This window comes from Camellia sinensis, chromosome 5, assembly GCF_055761805.1.
Source record: "Camellia sinensis isolate YWXY chromosome 5, ASM5576180v1, whole genome shotgun sequence".
NCBI classification, from domain to species: Eukaryota; Viridiplantae; Streptophyta; class Magnoliopsida; order Ericales; family Theaceae; genus Camellia; species Camellia sinensis.
Genome location: NC_138965.1, coordinates 163,543,734 through 163,561,835, shown reverse-complemented (window position 1 = coordinate 163,561,835; position 18,102 = coordinate 163,543,734). Strand labels below are relative to the sequence as shown.

Here is an 18,102-nt window from a genome sequence, read left to right as displayed (position 1 = left end):
AACCTCCTTGTTGGAGTCTGGAAGGTCGGCTACGATTTTGAATTCAGTGGACCTCGGCTTGAGGTAATAGACGTAACCTTTTTCCTTCAGGTTAAGGGCGCACATGGTATAACAGTATTGGATGTCGGCAAGGGTGATCCTAACGTTCTCCTGCCTAGCTAAGGCGATAATACCAAAAATCACTCGATAAGAGTTGATTGCCAGTTGCATGGGGTTCAACTTATAATAATGAAGAATCTTGCAAAAAAAGGATGTTGAGTGGGAGCCGGAGTCCGCACTCAGTAAAAGCTACAATGGGAAGAGGCATGACATTTTCTGTAGGCATTATGGAGTCATCATCACCAGCCAGTCTCAGATGGACATCGGCAGGGATGGAGAACTCCTGCCTAAAGTACTCAAGTTTGGTCGGGGTATCTACCCTATGTCTCCACATACCCATGATATTGGCTTCTATTAGAAGGGTTGAAATTCAGAAGATACTCTTAAGGGGTTATCGGGACCTCAGCGAAACCCTAGGTATATGCTGGTAAGGATTGTTTCAGTTTTTTCCTAAGAATTGATAGGTTCTATAAACAAATCCCAAACCTAAATCTATGAAGGCAAAGATTGAAAGCAAAAATTGAAGGCAGAGATCTGGAAAACAACACAGGAAACAAGAAACCAGAACACAGTTTCAGAATGAAGAACATAAGTGGGGTTCTCAAAAGCATAAAGAAAACAAGAACTACAAAGCCAAGAACAGTGGCAAAAATGCAAGAAGTAGTGAACAATAAATATGATTCATGGAATTAACAGTTTAAACAGAACAGTAATGGCAGCAAGAAGATAGAAGAACATTAGTGAACTGAATACATAAAGAATAGTGGCTTACCAGAGAAATTGAAGCCGGAATGAAGTTCGCCGAAGACAGACGACGGTTACGGAAGTGACAGAGTAGCAAGAGCCTCACCAGAAAGACGAATGAAGTTGCAGAGCCTGGAGCTTAAACAATGGTGGATTCAAGAGACAAAGCTTAGTGAGAGAAAAAAGTAAGAGCTCAGATGCAAAAGTGAAGAGACGAAAGAAAGGGGGAAAGATTTTATTAAAAAATAGAAACGGCGGCAAAAAAGTAATCAATACGCCTAAAAAAGCGCATACGTTAAACGGCGCATGTAAAGAAGAGATGACTTATGGGCACGTCACAGGCACGAGCCAGTAAGAAATAAACGCGTGATTAAAACGGTTGAGTTAAAGTGCATGACAGTTCATGCGCGTGAGAAGTTCCTTAAAAATCTTTGATTTTTTAGGGAAAGCATGTCGGCCAGAAATGAATAATCTCGGCTGTCAAATCTTAAGCCGATTTACTGGAAGAAAATACAGATATAGGTTCCATCACCTCAGAATGCCGAGGTAATAGAACCTAGGGGGCAGTTGTGAGGATGTATTTTCTTAATACCAACACGTGGCAAGGTGACGCCGACGTGTCAGCCGAAGTGCCACGTGTCCTGGTTGTGACGCCGAGGTTATCTCGGCGAGACCGAGGTTATCTCCGAAGATATCGGAATCCGAGATAAGCGGATAATGGATAAGGGGCAAGAGTCCTAGAGTAAGGAGAAGACTTTGCTAAGATAAGGATAAAGCTCTTAGGGAGTTTATCCTTATCTCTTGAGGAATCCAAAGTAAGCACTGAATTGGAGTCAATAGAAGTCAGGCTTCCAGTGGGACTTGGATTAAGTAAACTATAAAAGAAAGGCACCCCCATGGGTCTAAGGTACGTAGTTTTATGTTTTTGATACTCAAGCTTGTGAGTTTAGTACTTGATTTATCTTTGAGAGATATACTGACTTGATCGTCGGAGTGCCCCCGGGTGGTCGAAACCACCGCGGGATTCTTATATTTCTGTTGCAGGTCAGTCAGGTGTCATCTATTCTGCCAGTGCTCTCCAGCTGGTTACTAAGCGGGCAATGTGGTCGGAAAATCACCCACACAATATATAATCTGCAAATTTCATGAAATCTCATTACAGAATTGTTGGGCCATATATATATATATATATATACCACTGGAAGCACAGATTTGTTGGGCCATCGGATGTGTAGTTGAATAATTCTGGATTAAGTATAAACTTAGTGTAATTGAACAAATCTGTGCTTCCAATGCAAACTCAGCTTGAAACTCCAGATTAGCTTGAAACCTCCTCATCGAAGCAGCTTATCCAAGCCACGATCCACCGGCAAAACAAACAGTGACAATCAACCATTGGCTGGAAGAGAGACACATCACACTAAGAAAAAAAACCCAGCTCCAGTGACTCCCTCACCGCTAACAAGAAACTCGAGGAACAAGTCCCATACACCAGCACCAGAGAACCAGAGCCCTTCAACCTTGCACTGGAACAGAGACATCGGAGTATAAACCCAGCACCAGTGAATAAAATGGAAGGCTACTAATGGCTGGGATGAAAGGAGTAGAGAGAAAAATAATTGAATGACATTGTTTATAAATTTAAAGATGTGCAGGGGCATTTTTCGTCTTAAAAATAATATTACTCTCTTTGCGAGCACTTGATTCTCACAATGTATTATTTTGAAAGGAAAAGTTAAGAGTGCTGCTATTAGCACCTACCAAAATTCTTTAGACCCCCCATTTCTTTGGACCCCAACCCTAAACCCTAAATTTTAATAATATCTTTTTGGACACCCCACGTATTACCAAATCTACCCATATTCATAATATTTTCACAATGAAATGCACACTTACCTAATTTTTCATCCCTCTCCTTTCCCTTATTTCTCACCTAATTATTTCAACTAATAAGATGAAGAAAATTCATGAACAAAAGAAAACAAAAACAAAAGTGGTGGAACATCTCACGTTTTTTCCTCAATTCTGGTGAATTGTGGTCTCTCGTGGCCTCAATCTTCTGATCTGATTGATCCACTGATCTTCAAGAACTCGATTCGCCCAATCGGGAGCAAATCCACCGAACGGCACTCCACGCATCGCCTCCGTCACTCTCGTCGCCGTCTCGGCCGTCAACGGAGCATTCCGACGACTCTCATCTTCTCTGAACGCTCTCCGTATCGCCGAATCAGTAACCTCTCTCATCCTCTCATCATCATCTTCTTCGTTGCTTTTTGTATCTTCGTCATCGCTGAGATCGATCGAAGATACTCCAATTTCTACGAGATTTGCATAACCGTTTGCAAGATGAGGAAAAACAGAATCATCGTTTGAATCGCCAATTCACAGTTGCTGGCCTACTCATTTCAGCATTGTTGAACCAAATAAAAACAATTTGTTCACCACTGTGTAGCCGAAAAAATGTATTTTGTTCAGAACTGTTTTGTCGAACAATAATGATCATGTCAGCACTGTATGTCCGAACAAAATTTGTTCATCACTGTGTAACTTGAATCCATTCCAATTCATTTTTTTCATCAACTTCAATTCAGTATAACATAGAAAATAATATTCATTTCAATTCACTGTTTACCATTCCAATTCATTAAAACAAAGAAAATAACATGAATTAAATCCATTCAAAATACATAACTTAAATCTATTCCAATTCACTCTTTTCCATTCTGAGTTAGTTTAACAAAGAAAATTACATAATTGAAATCCATTCTAATTCTATTTCCTAGCTCACTCATATGACATTAGTCCTCATCCAAGTCTACTGTTTCGATTGTGGCTACGTCTAGACTGATGAGTGATTTGAAATGTTGCACTCTGGAATTGTGTGCAACCTCCCAACCTACTGCACAAGGGTCATAGTACCTCTGCCAGTTAGTTGCTATGGATGGAATAGGATGACCAAGCTCCAAAATGAGCTACAAAAAAAAAATAATAATAATGTTAATTTCAAAATTGAGAAAATGATGTTCATTTCAACAGTCCCGAAAACTAATGGTTTTGTTCAGTTCAACAGTGACGAAAATAAAGATGATATTTGGTTCAACAGTACTGACCATCTGCATTAATGTTCGGAACCTATGTATTGAACGAAAGCATTATGTTCAGTACTGTATTACCGAACATAATTCTAATAGTCAGCAAACCAGTACCGAACAGCTCGAACGAAACAAAAACGACCAAAAATGACCGAGAATGTTAATACAAGACAGATAAACTTACCAATGGAATGCCGGTCTCACTAGAATTGTTGTCCTCGTCCTCCATTGCTCTACACAGTGAAATAAGTGATGAAGTATACGTTATACTTGAAGCAAAACTTTCAAGTTCAATAGCGCTGATAATGGTGATGAAGATGACACATTCAGGATTTAAGATGATTATGAAAAATAATAGATTTAGGGTTTATGTTAGTTGGTTATGAAAAGTAATAGGTTTAGGGTTTACAAACATGGAATACGTATAGTTGGAGTTGAAGGTGGGGGTGGGGGTAAGTGTCCAATATTATAGAGTATTAGTTCTTATTGATTGGTGTGTGTTCCATTTAATAATATCTTTTAATGTAATTTTACTTTATGGTATAATTGTAATAAAAAAATTATAAAATGGGGAGTCCAAAGAATTTTGACAGGTGCTAATAGCAGCACTCAAAGTTAATTATGCGTTTTAGGCTACAAACCACGTAGAGTTTATATAGGCATTGTTTGGAAAGGGCTAAAGTGGCTATTTTAGCTACAAAAGACAAAATATGCTATTTTAGCCACAAAAAATAAAACATCACATCCAATCCATAATCATTGCACTCTTCTCTCACAAAAAAAGTCAAAAAGTTCTTCCTAAACTAAACTTTTTAGCTCAAGTTAAAATAGTCAAAAAGCCAACCCACTTCACGATCAAAAAAAAAAGCCAACCCACTTCCCAAACGGAGGCATAATAATTTCTGAATGTCAAAAAATAATTAACAACGGACCCAAATCACAAAGGATAAAGTGAAATTTGCCCAAAAACAAATTGTATATAAAAGCTGCACACCAAAACAAAACAAAACAAAAATCCAAACAAAGCCCAAAGAATAAGATCCGGATCCGTTTATTTAAAAAAAAGGCGGGCATTTCAAATTGAAACCACTGTAACGGTCTCGTTTACTGGCCCCACGTTATTCTCATGCTCCTACTACTTGTCTCTTCCCCCATCACCCTTCTGTTTCTCCATCTTCTTCTTCTTCTTCCTCCTCCTCCTCCAAAAAAACCCTAATTTCTTCTTCATCAAATCTCACATATACCCCTTAATTCTCTCTCTAGAAAAGATCAATCAATGGCGACTCTAACTCCGGGAATTCTGCTAAAGCTCCTCCAGTCCATGAACTCCAACACCAGAGTTACCGGCGACCACCGCTCTCCTCTCCTCCAGCTCATCGGAATCGTGCCTGCCCTAGCCGGCTCCGACCTCTGGTCCAACCACGGCTTCCACGTCCAGCTCTCCGACTCCCTCCACTCCACCTACGTCTCTCTCTCCGACCTTGACTCCGATCTCATCCTCACCGATCGCCTCCAGCTCGGCCAGTTCGTCTACGTCGACCACTTCCTCATCGATTCTCCGGTCCCTCGTGCCTTCTCCATTCGTCCCATCCCCGGCCGCCACCCCTTCCTCGGAACTCCCGACCCTTTAATCGCTCGCATTTCGGAATCCAAGCGGGAGTTCGTGATTCAGCCCGTATCGGATTCGGATCAATCGAACGATCCAATTGTTTCGTTGTTCACCAACAAGAAACTTGAGGAGTCGAAAATTGAGGCTAAGATTGACAAAAAGCTTACCGCAAGACGAGTTTTAGCGCCGAGAGATGATAATATTAATGTATTGGTGAAGAAAGAGAACGAATTGAAGGTTTCTGATAGGACTCAGAGGTTTTCATCTCCCGGTGCTGTGAAGCAACAACGATCTGCATCGGTGGAGAAGAAGATGAAGAATATAGCCGTTGTGGAGAGAGAACCGTCGCCGGCGGGGAAAGTGAAGAGGTCGGCGTCGCCGGTGCCGTCGAAGTGTGTGGTTCCGAGTTTGGTTGTTGCTTGTGAAGAGAATCGGACGAATTCGAGGGAGCGGGCAATTGTAGTGCCATCGAAGTATCGACAGGCGTCACCGAATGGGCGGAAACAAGCATCGCCGAATCCCAGGAGGATGTCAATTTCGCCCGGGAGGAGACTTTCCGGGGGAATTAGGGTTTCGCCTGTTGTTGGGGCGGTGGATTCTGCGAGTAAGAAGAAGATGGCGACTATAGTTGCTGGAATTGCAAAGGTTTCGGAGGCGATTGTCGGGTCAGCGAAGGCGAATAAAAAGAGCTGGGATGATTCATCAGCAGTGGAGGAGGCTTCTGGGGAGCAGAAACAGAAGAGTTCAATGAAAAATAAGCCAGATTTGCAAGCAATTTTGCGAACTCAGGTAGTTTCATGTGCATTGTCTTGACCTTTTTTGATGATTTGATCTAGAGAGAGGTCTTAGTTTTACATTTCAACTATGAAACCACATGGTAATCTGTTGAATTGTTTTTGGGTCATTGTATATTTAGATTGCACTTTCAAAAAAAAAAAAAAATGAATTTAGCTTTGTTTCATGCTGAAGGGGTTGTCAGATCAATTGATGAGAGTTGGAACTTCAGCCACAAAAAAGTTCACTGATTTTCGGTTAATTTATAGGCCATTATAGTATCCTGTAATTTGATTGCTCTTTCTTGTTCAGTGAATTACTGGGTCTTCTTCATTGCACTGTTGCACATCACTAAACCATGTTACAGATTCAGAGTACTTTTATTGTCTGGCAATTAATGCTCTATTTATAATAAAAAAAAATTAATTCAAGGTATTCCACTAGTTAATTTTGGGGATGAAGCTCTATTAACACTTAAAACTGTCATTCCGTTGTGATTTTTGTATTTCATTTGCTATTTCTTCTTCTCATTTTTATGTACTTCCACTCACCCTGATAGAATAAATAAATTATATATGGGACACTACAATTTTTAATTGTTTTGTCTTGGACATTCAATTTTCCAAATTCCAGGCTGCTATTTCTAGGCGTCTAAGCGATGTGAATGGTCAAAAGCCCGATAAAGATGATTCTGAAAACTGTGAGAAAGCAAAATCTAGCAGTTTGGTGGCCGAGAAGCCAATCTGCACAGCTCCAGGAATCACTGTTCATGAGAAGAAATGGACTGATGGTAGTACTCCGTTGGATGCAGTCTCAGCAAAGCTTGCAAGGCTTGGGAAGGTAAACTCAAAGATTATCATCTCTAGCGCTGAGCTAAAACTTAATTCTACTAACATGGCTCCTATGGCTCCTTTAATGTTATTTGAGTCTGAATGCGGATTTTCATATGTTGATGCAATGCAGGAAGCTATGCAGAGGAGGACCCTTTCTTCTTCAGCTGCTGCTGAAGCTCTGGAAGAGGCCATTGCCTCCGAGTCTATTGTAAGGAGCTTAAGGTAATTATCCTCTCTTGGTCTCTATTTATGTATATACATATAAATGCTAGTTGTGGGTGCAAATGTGAAGCATTTGTGATTCTACATTTAAATTTTTGGGTAATTTGATAAATGAGGAAAACTAGTCAACGACTTGAATGAGAAAAACCGTTTAGCAATTTTGGACAGTTTGATGAATGAGAAAAACTTCTTAGCAATTATTGAATGTGGCACAGTTATTGAAACTAGACATTTTGGACGGTTTTTATTTTTGCATTTTTAATATAAGAGCCTAAATCTAACAATACCCATCAATCATCCAACACAACCAACTGAATTGGATTCCCCAGAGCAGCAGCCTCTGGATAAGCCTTAAAAAACACACACACACACACACACACAACGGACCGGACACAAACAAAAGAAAGAAGAAAAGGGCCATGATCCTATGTTCGTTTTTGCCCTGCCCCGATGATGCACTCCTAGATGTGGCAACTTCACCCCAAATGGGGTGTACATTTTATATAATAGAATAAATGTATTCAGTTACTAAAGGCCACAATGTTAGACAACTAATATGGTGTGGCATCCAATTTGAAGCATAATCTGATGATTTTGCTTGGATGTTATGTAGCTTAGTTGATATGTTTATAGGAGGCCAGAGAAGAAACCTAAGTTCTCTAGCTCCTTAAGATCTTGAAACTATTGTGTCAACACTTGCTTATTTGTGGACTCACAGAATGATCATTCCTCAGCACCTTGCGGTGATTCCATTGATTCATTTTGACAGTTTGATGTGGATGATAATTCTAACAGTTTGATGTGGGTGATAATTCTTACCAATTTGATGTGATTTCTATTCCAGTATGTTTTCGGATCTTTGTTCCACATCCAAGGGAGGAAATCCTTTGCCAACAATCGACCATTTTATGTCCATATACAATGAAGTTGTGAAATCAACAACTACTGCTGAATCAATAGCCACAAACTGCAATTCCCTCACTCCTACCAACAATATCCCAACAGAGCATTCAAAATCCATTTCTCTTTGGGTAGAAGCCGCTCTGGCAACAGATCTTGAAATCGTCTCCCTCCTGACCAACCAAAATTCTGAGCCTCGTCCAACTCTGCAAAAACGTTCATCAAAACGACAATCTTTCAGTACACCTTCCAAAAATCACGTGACTGCTTCTTCATCAACCCCCCCTTCAAATACTACTGGGAAGACATGGACAAGGGGATGTGGAATGAATGAGAATCGAGAACTTGGATTGAAATTGCAATCAGAGATGCAAATGTGGATTGTACGGTTTGTTGAGGAGTCATTGGATGCTGGTTTTCGAGTGTTGGGAAAGTGTTCTAGTGACACTGTTGGCCTTGATTCTGGTCCAATTACCGTAGTGTTGTCGCAATTGAAGCGAGTCAACGACTGGTTGGATCGTGTGGTGTCAAAAGAGGATGAATTCTTGATAGGAAAGATTGAGCAGCTAAAGCGGAAGATCTATGGATTTGTTATCCAACATGTGGGGACGACTGCTTCATCTTGATTTCTTAACAGGTTGTTCTTACAATAATTTGTTTTGCATCATTTATTTAGTAAAATGTGGTTGGAAAATTGTTAGAAATGCAAGTTTCCTTTAGATTGAAAATTTTGCTTATTTGTGTACAATTCTTGCCAATTCTGTTGTATAACATCCAGCAATACTTATTCTATACTTTTTTTATGGATCAGTTCACTTGAAGCATCTAAATGTACAGTTCGATAATTCCTTCCAAACATTGTAGGTTTGTGTGTGGCTTTTTTTCTTTCAATTTATTATTATTATTATTATTTTTGTTGGAAAAGATTGGTTTTATAAGGCTTATTTTGGGCCAACTTTGAGCCCAAAATGGAGTGGGCCCCAAACGTCTTTTGGGGTGGGTCTGAAGAGGTGACGTGTTCCTTGCCACGTGGCAAGTCACACAGTGAAGACGGTTCGTCAAAACCATTTTTGAGTGAATGGGAACTTGACGTCGTTTTCAGTTTTGTGGAATGAACATTTAAAGATTTAAATGTAGGTTTCCTTGAAATGGGTAATCCTACATTGAAATTTTAAAAGAGCTTTGTTGAGTATATAAGCTCTAGATTGCAACACTTGGGTTGGGCTCCAAAGCGTATCCTAAGTTTGTAGAAGGGAGAAGTTATGGACAAATGGAACCTTGGCTCAAATCACTACACGCGCGCGCCTAGCCTGACCGTGCCGGGTGCGATTGTGGGTCGGGTCGGGTCGGTTCTTGTATTAATTTTTTGGACAAAATTCATTTGAATTTTTCCCAAAAATTATTACGGGAAATTAATTCAAAATTTGAATTTAATTTTTTGACCTTTGTTACCTCTTCCAGTCCATTTTTCCAAAACAGTTTAAACAGTCCAAACAGGTTGCCAATCTGTTGAACCCTGGACAGATTCGGTTTCTACCCAGATAAATTCAAATCTGTTGTAGTTTTTCCAACAGATATAAACTGCCTAGCAGTTATCTGTTTAAACTGTTATGCACCTGTTGGATTCAAAATTCCACCTGTTCAGTTTGAATTATTGAACCTGTTCAGGTCTATAAATAGCAGACAATTTTCCAACAGTCACATATTCCAAAAATTCATTTTTCTTGCCTTTATTTTGCTCTCTTGCATCATTTATTCTTCATATTATTTTAGGAAAAAATTCTGAGAGTTATAGAACACAAGGTTCTAGTTCGCCGGACAAATTTGTTTGGAGTGCTATTACAAAGTTGTGAAGATCATTATATCCTAGGAGATAGACGTCACTTTACCGTTACCACCGTAGCATGACGAATCTGTCTTAAGGATAGAGTGTCATACACTCGACTTGATCTTTAATTATTCATTTGGTTTGGTAAAATAATTTCAATATGTTATTTATTTTACTTGTTTGATTTTTGTTTCAATTTATTTTTGTACACAGAAGATTGTTCCAACAATCTTAAGACAGATTCGAATTATTCTGTTTACAAATTTTTTCGTTTATTTCCTTTCTTCTTTCTTCTTCTTACAGAAATTATTTTCTGTGATTTTACAAAAATAATATTCTGGTTGGAAAACGAATAGTAGTAATATACTGTTTGATAGATAATAGTAATATATTGTCTATTTTCTTTAACAACTAGTAGTAATATACTGGTGTCATTAACAATTCAGAATATTTATTTGTGAATTTTGTAAGAAATTAATTTTGGTTTTCTTAAATAATTTCTGAGTGTTCATTAATTAAAAATAAATTTATTTTTTTTAATTATTGAAGTGTTACAGGAATTTTTTTTTCTATGTGGAATTAATTTGGTTAAATAAAATTTTATTTTATTTCCAAATTAATTATAAAATAAAAGTTACATTCTTATTTCTTTTATTTTTTCAGAATTTAATTCTGTGAATTTGGATTGATTTTCTGTGTAGTATAAATTCTAATTCTAATTTTTTTTTTTATAATTTAGAATTCATGGCTACTAAAACTAATGCCCAAACAAGTACTAGTGTGATGACTACAATTGCGCTAACACCCTCTCCTGTTGTGACAGTACCGGTAAATCACAGTGAGAAGTCAGAGAAGTTTAAAAGATGGCAACAGAAAATATTGTTCTATCTTACAACTCTGAACCTAGCTCGTTTTCTTCGTGAGAATGCTCCTATTTTAAAAGAGGATGAAACCGACCGGAAAGTGGTTGCAGCGGTTGCAGCGGTCACAGCGGTCAATGCCTGGAAACATGCTGATTTCCTTTGCCGAAACTACATCTTGAACGAACTTGACAATACATTATACAACGTCTACAGTCCTATCAAGACAGCAAAGGAACTTTGGGAGTCTTTGGAGAAAAAAACGGAAGATGCTGGCTCAAAGAAATTTGTGGTTGGCAAATTCTTGGACTTTATGATGGTTGATTCTAAGACTGTGACCAGCCAAGTTCAAGATTTCCAACTCATTCTGCATGACATTCACACAGAAGGCATGTCTCTCAGTGAATCATTCCAAGTTGCAACCTTAATTGAGAAATTACTACAAGGTTGGAAGGAATTCAAGAGTTACCTCAAACATAAGCGCAAAGAAATGTCTTTAAAGAATTAATTGTGCGTTTAAGGATTGAGGAGGACAACCGCAATTCTAAACAGTGGGCTGGTAAGCATCTAATGGAGGCAAATGTGATGGAACATGCTCCAAAAGCAAAGAAACTGAAGTTTTCTAGAGAAAGTTCATCACAAAGCTCTAAAGGAGGGGAAATTAAAAAGTACAAGTTTAATGGCAAATGTTACATCTGTGACAAATAGGGACATTAGGCCAAAGATTGTCGTAGCAAAAGCAAGAGCAAAAGAAAAACAAGCAAGGAGCCTACTCAAGCCCATATGACCGAAGTGGGCTATATTTCTAATGGTGTAGATGACATCAATCTTTCTGCAGTTGTTTTCGAGGCAAACCTTGTCTGAAATCCTAAAGAATGGTGGGTGGATATTGGTGCTACTTGCCATATTTGTGCCGACAAAAAGATGTTCACATCTTATTCTACAGTGAACAATGGTGAATAACTTTTTATGGGCAACTCCTCAACCTCCAAAGTTGAAGGATAAGGGAAGATTGTTCTCAAGATAACATTTGGAAAGGAACTCACTCTCAACAATATGCTGCATGTACCGAACATTCGCAAGAATTTTGTTTCTGGATCTTTGTTAAGTAAGAATGGGTTTAGGCTAGTATTTGAGAGTGATAAATTTGTACTTACAAAAAATGAGATGTATGTAGGAAAAAGTTAAATGTCAAATAGCCTTTTCAAGATGAATGTAATGACCGTTGTACCCTCAGTTATTAATAAAAATACATCTTTTTCTTACTTGCTTGAGTTTTCAAATTTATGGCATAGTAGACTAGGATATGTTAATTATGGATCTTTACATAGATTAATTAATATGGAATGTTTACCTAAATTTGACATTGAGTCAAATCATAAATGTGAAATTTGCATTGAGGCAAAATTATTCAAAACTCCTTTCAATCAATTGAAAGAAGTACGGAACCACTTGAATTAATTCATAGTGACATTTGTGATTTTAAATTAATTCAAACTAGAGGTGGAAAAAAATATTTTATCACTTTTATAGATAACTATACTAGATATAGTTACGTTAATTTAATTCAAACTAAGGATGAACCTTTGGAAACTTTCATTCAATACAAGAATGAAATTGAAAATCAACTTGGTAAGAAAATTAAAAAACTTAGAAGTGATAGAAGTGGTGAATATGAATCACCTTTTGGTGAATTTTGTAAAAAATATGAAATAATTCATCAAACCACTGCTCCTTATTCATCTCAGCAAAATGGAATTGCTGAAAGGAAAAATAGGACTTTAAAAACAATGATAAATGGCATGTTAATAAGTTCTGGTTTACCTCAGAACTTGTGATGGGAAGCAATACTTTTTGCTAATTATGTTTTAAATAAAATACTTGAAAGAAAGTAAATCAAACACTTTATGAAATATAGCATGAGAGAGTACCATCTTACAAATACTTAAAAGTGTGGGGGGTGTTTGGCTAAAGTGGCTATTCCTACTCCTAAAAAGACTAAGATAGGTCATAAGACCATTGATTGCATTTTCATTGGTTATGTCAAGAATAGTAGCGCATATCGATTTTTAATTTATAAATCAGAACATATCAAAATGCATATAAATACTATTATTAAGCCTCGGAATGCATCATTCTTTGAATATGTATTTCCAAATAAGACTGGACAAAAGACTAGTACTAATAAAAGATTTTTTGATGCTGTTACTAGTAATGATCAAGAACAAGATCAAGAGCTAACTTAGGCGTAGTAAACGTGCTAGAACCTCAAAATCTTTTGGTCTAAATTTTCTAACGTATTTGTTAGAAAATGAGCTTTTAACTTTTAAAGAGGCTATGTCAAGTTCGGAAGCTCCTTTATGGAAAGAAACTGTCAATAGTGAAGTTGAATCCATCTTGCAAAATCACACTTGGAAATTAGGGGACTTATCACCAGGTTGTAAACCTCTTGGATATAAGTGAATTTTCAAAAGGAAAATGAATGCAGATGGATCAATTGACAAATACAAGGCAAGACTTGTGGTCGAAGGTTTTAGACAAAAAGAAGGTCTTGATTACTTTGACGCATACTCACCGGTTACTATAATAACATCCATTAGAATGCTAATTGCTATTGCGTCTTTGTATAATCTAGAAATTCATCAAATGGATGTGAAAATCGCTTTCTTAAATAGTGAGTTAGATAAAGAAATTTACATAGAACAACCATAATGATTTTTTGTTCCAGGAAAATAAAAGAAAATGTGTAAATTAGTTAAATCATTATATGGTTTAAAACAGGCGTCAAAGTAATGGCGTGAGAAATTTGACAAGGCAATTGACATGGACAGGCCCACGAGGCATACGGCCCACAACAAACCACCCCGAACCCATCGCTTAGGACCAATAGCATAACTCGGTTGGCAAAGCCCAGGACAGCTGGAGGCCATCTAGACATGGGGGGCCAATGGCATTCGGGCACATGGCAAGTGGAACACGGGCCACATCAACAGACAAAGATCTGCAGAGTTATTACCACAACACATCACCATTAATGCATCCCATCACAGCATTTATTACGATAACACCTCCCCGTCGGAACAGAGCCCCCTCACCCTGAACAAGGTAAGCTACGGCACAGCCTTTCGGAGGAAGGGGGCACGTCACAAGGGACAGTGAAATGATTACCAAAGGATATAAGCAAGAATAGAAAGACAAGAGAAAGGTTAAGCTTTTGATCTCTCTATCTCTCTCTCTACATTTCCTGCTTCCTTTACTAATTCTCATGCCGGAGGGTTCACTGGGGGACTGCCCCGTTCCCCTTTGGACTTGCATGCAGGTCATTTGACGGAATCATCACCCTAAACCGGAACTTGAAGAGCCTGGACCAGCCCGACCCATCCACCCGGGACGGACAGCATCATCAGCAATGATGTCAAATGGATTTAAAATTAATGAGTGTGACAAATGTGTTTATATTAAAAGCACAAACAAATGTTATGTTATAGTATGTCTTTATGTGGATGATATGCTTATCATAGGTAGTAATAATGATATGATTAAAACTACTAAGAAAATGTTGAATAAACATTTTGACATGAAAGACATGGGCATTTGTAGACGCGCCCGCGTGGGGCCTCGTGCTACAGTTCGGACTCGATTTGTGTCACGGTTCTAAGTCTGAACCAAAGAGTCCAAATCTGGCAAATCGTTTTGAGAAAAACAGATTTTTAAAAAAAGAAGTGCCAAACATGGACTGCTTTGCCAGATACAGAGTCGCCACCTAAATATTTTAAAATGGGGGAATTTAGGAAACCCTGACTCGGTGCCGAAGGCCACATGTCCGTCATCACCGGAGTTGTCTCGGCTCGGGAGCTTGGGTACGATCGGGGAAGGTCAGCTATGAGCACCCCCTTTCGCCCGGTCCGAAGACCGGCCTCTACTAACCATGATATCCGTTTTTGAAAACTTTATGTGTTCTTATTCCGGTTATTAGCCTAGAATTACTATGTTATGCGCACAGCAAACAAGTATAGACTAGATTGCCTAATTTGGAAATAAACATTGCATATCCGTTCGGTTTGAAAATGCTTTGGAATTTGCTACTCGCAAGTAGGCTAAAATATGGATTTCAACGAGTTTTTCCAACTCAAACAACCCAACCTTCACCCACAGGCATTCAAAGCAGTTTAACACATAAGCATCTAGCCACATGTTAAGCATGCTGTTATGGCAACATTCACACTCATGCGATATGCTAAAGCAGAAATACTTACATAGTACTCCGTGCCAAAACAAAGAACTTGTTAGCAAATATGCATGATCCAAGTCCATGTGAAGTGCCTAATGCATCGCATACAAAATGTTGCTAGAATAGGCTCGGCTATCCTAAACATGTCATGTGAAAATGCACAATTATCACGTATTCAGTTTGAAAATTGAAGTATTGATGCAATTAGCGTGATGTACCGAGCCTAATGCATGTAATACAAATGCATGGATGCATGCATGCATAGCATAAGGTATGCTAAAATAAATGTGACCTAATACTAACCATCAAAGCAGGTAAGTAAAAGGGAAGAAAGAAGTGGGGATTGGAAGACATACACACACCCACACACACTTATTACAGATTTGCCCTCGCTCGGAGGGACCGAATAAATATTACAAATTAATTAACTACGCAAGCTAATTAATATTACAAATTAACTAATTTAATTAACAAATTAAATTAAATTAATTAAAGCAGGAAAGCGTCTCGGGAAACGCGCCATCATGCACAAGCTGCCTCTGTTTTCCTTCCTTTCCTCCTCTGGAGGCTGTCAGAGCCTCAGGACTGCATCCTTGGACAGAGGGGATCATCACCGGCTGAATAAAACTTCCACCGGCAGTGTAGTATGGCCATCGGCACAAAATAGGGCCTGTCGGCAGAGAAAATTGTGCCGGTCGGCACATTACACTGCCGGTCGGCAGAGTATTCCTGCAGAACCTGCAACTCACAGCAACAGAGGGCAAAACAAGGCATGGCAGCATATTTCAAGGTATGTATGCACTAACCATGTCTCTTATCATTGTGATGACTCAAAGGGACATATGCCTCGGTTCTCGGACCACCAATCACGCATTTCCATGCATGATGGCCCAAGGAACCAAGTATGCAACTTTGGTTTCAAATGCATGCAAACCAATCAAACAAATTAGGCCCAATTCCTATCACCAATTCAAGGAACAAGGCATGCATGCAAAATGCAATGCAACCTAGGCATACAAGCTAGGAATGCAACATGACATGGCAATGCACTTATGCAATCATGCAAGCATACATAGGGCAATGCAAATGGATGGCAAGATGGACTTATACATGAATTAGGCAGCTCTAATAAGGCCTAAAACAGTGGCCATAATGACCAAAACAAGAAGCCAAAACACATGCACACATACACATGATGGAAGGCCTACACTTGGGCACAATTTAAACAACCCTCAAGCACACTTAAAAGGGATAAACGAGAGCAACTAGCATGCAACCTAAGCATTGAAATCATGTCATAAAATGATGCCAAATCATATTAAGCAAGACAAGCAAATGCATGTAAGCATGGTCTAAGCACTTGAAGCAAGTCATGAAGCTTTGAAGCGTGTTTATCACAACAAACATGGCATGCATTGAACAACCTAAAACTGGTTTTTAGCTCATAACATGAGGCCCAAAAGACCACTTAGATGGCGTCTAGATGGCTCAAAGACAAAGGCATGCAAAGGCACCAAAACATGGAGCATTGCAACACATGCTTTCAAAGCATTAAAGAGGCATGCAAGGCAATCAAACAAGCATGGAAATAGGACTGAAATGGCATACAAGGTGACCCCAATTCATCAAATTCATGCAAAGATGTCATGCTACACATGCACATACTCAAGGCCAACAAGCCCAAATGCAAAGGAGCCATATAATGGATGCAAAGATCAATCCAAACGACTATGGACAGAGCTAAAACATGGCAAAATAAGCATATAAACTTCACAAATACAAGCCTAAAACATGCTCCAACTAAGGCTAACAACCTAGACGTGTTAAGGCACAAATATGGCATTACAAGGCAACTATGCTAAACATGCATGGAGTTCCAAAACCAACTTGAAATCATGTTATATCATGGATATATAAGCATGAAAAACAAACCAAACATGCTCAACACACACTCAAGCATAGGCTTCTTTAAGAGGCCAAAATGTGCCCTTTTCAAGGACAACAAGGAGAGGGGGTGGCCCTCTCCTTCTTGGGACTTCAAAGCATCATCTTCACCACTGAAATCCCTCAAGATTTCAGTGGTGAAGAGACCTCAACACCAAAATCCCGGAGCTAGCACAAAATGGCTCAAAATGAGGCCTTTTGAGGCCTAAGGGTGGTCAACACCCCTCAAACAACAAAACACTCTTAATAAACAATAAAGAGGGCCTAAAAACAGAACTTTTTTATGTTATACAACAAGCACAAAAACAGCTCTAAGATAGGTATAAAATCAAAGCAAAAATAAGGGAAAAAGGGACTAGTTTCTTACCCTTGTAGTCCTCTTCAACAATGGTGCTCCAATGGCCTTCTTGAGCTTGAATCTAACACCAAAATCTCAAAACACACTCTTTGGAACCTCAGCTCCAAGAGGAAGGTGAAACACTAGGTGTTTGTGTGCAATAGTAAGGCACAAAACACCTAGTGTGCAAAATGAGAGGGAAATAGAGATAGAAAGTGTATATCTAACCCTAACCCTAGAAAAACCAGAGCTCTTCTCTGTATTTCTCTCCCTCAAAAATGTCTAAGCTCCCTTTTTTGCCTTAGAGAGGGCTTCTCTCCATAAGCCTCTTGTAAAGCTTACCAAACAAGCTTTGCAAGAGGGAGATCCCTCCATACACGTGTATGGAGGGGAGAAAAAGTTATACAGCTGTCCAAAAATATCTGCAAAAGCAGATGAACAGCAATCGGCCGGCAAAAAATGCCATCTTGGCCAAACAAAGTGCCGACCGGCACAAAAAAGTGCTGACCGGCAACAAATAGTGCCGACCGGCAAACTACATTGCCGGTGGCAGCAAAAACCAGCCGGTGGCATCTAGCCACTGCCGGTGATGGGTGGGGATGGTCTACAAGCCCCACCCTGCCTCTCAA

General features: G+C 39.0%; 1 protein-coding gene across 2 annotated transcripts; it reads left to right on the top strand.

Annotated features, from left to right (window-relative positions):
* Window positions 1-5,028: 5,028 nt before the first annotated feature.
* LOC114318705 (protein CORTICAL MICROTUBULE DISORDERING 3) lies at window positions 5,029-11,064 on the top strand. Of its 2 annotated transcripts, XM_082870323.1 has the most exons (5): window positions 5,077-6,333; window positions 6,952-7,158; window positions 7,282-7,373; window positions 8,218-8,910; window positions 10,925-11,064. In XM_082870323.1, the coding sequence occupies exons 1-4, from the start codon at window positions 5,212-5,214 to the stop codon at window positions 8,897-8,899; spliced, it is 2,103 nt and encodes a 700-aa protein (XP_082726449.1). In that variant the 5' UTR covers window positions 5,077-5,211; the 3' UTR covers window positions 8,900-8,910; window positions 10,925-11,064. The 2 variants fall into 2 exon arrangements, with proteins under 2 accessions (XP_028121444.2, XP_082726449.1); XM_028265643.2 differs by lacking the exon at window positions 10,925-11,064 and having other exon boundaries at window positions 5,029-6,333; window positions 8,218-9,129.
* The last annotated feature ends 7,038 nt before the right edge of the window (window positions 11,065-18,102 follow it).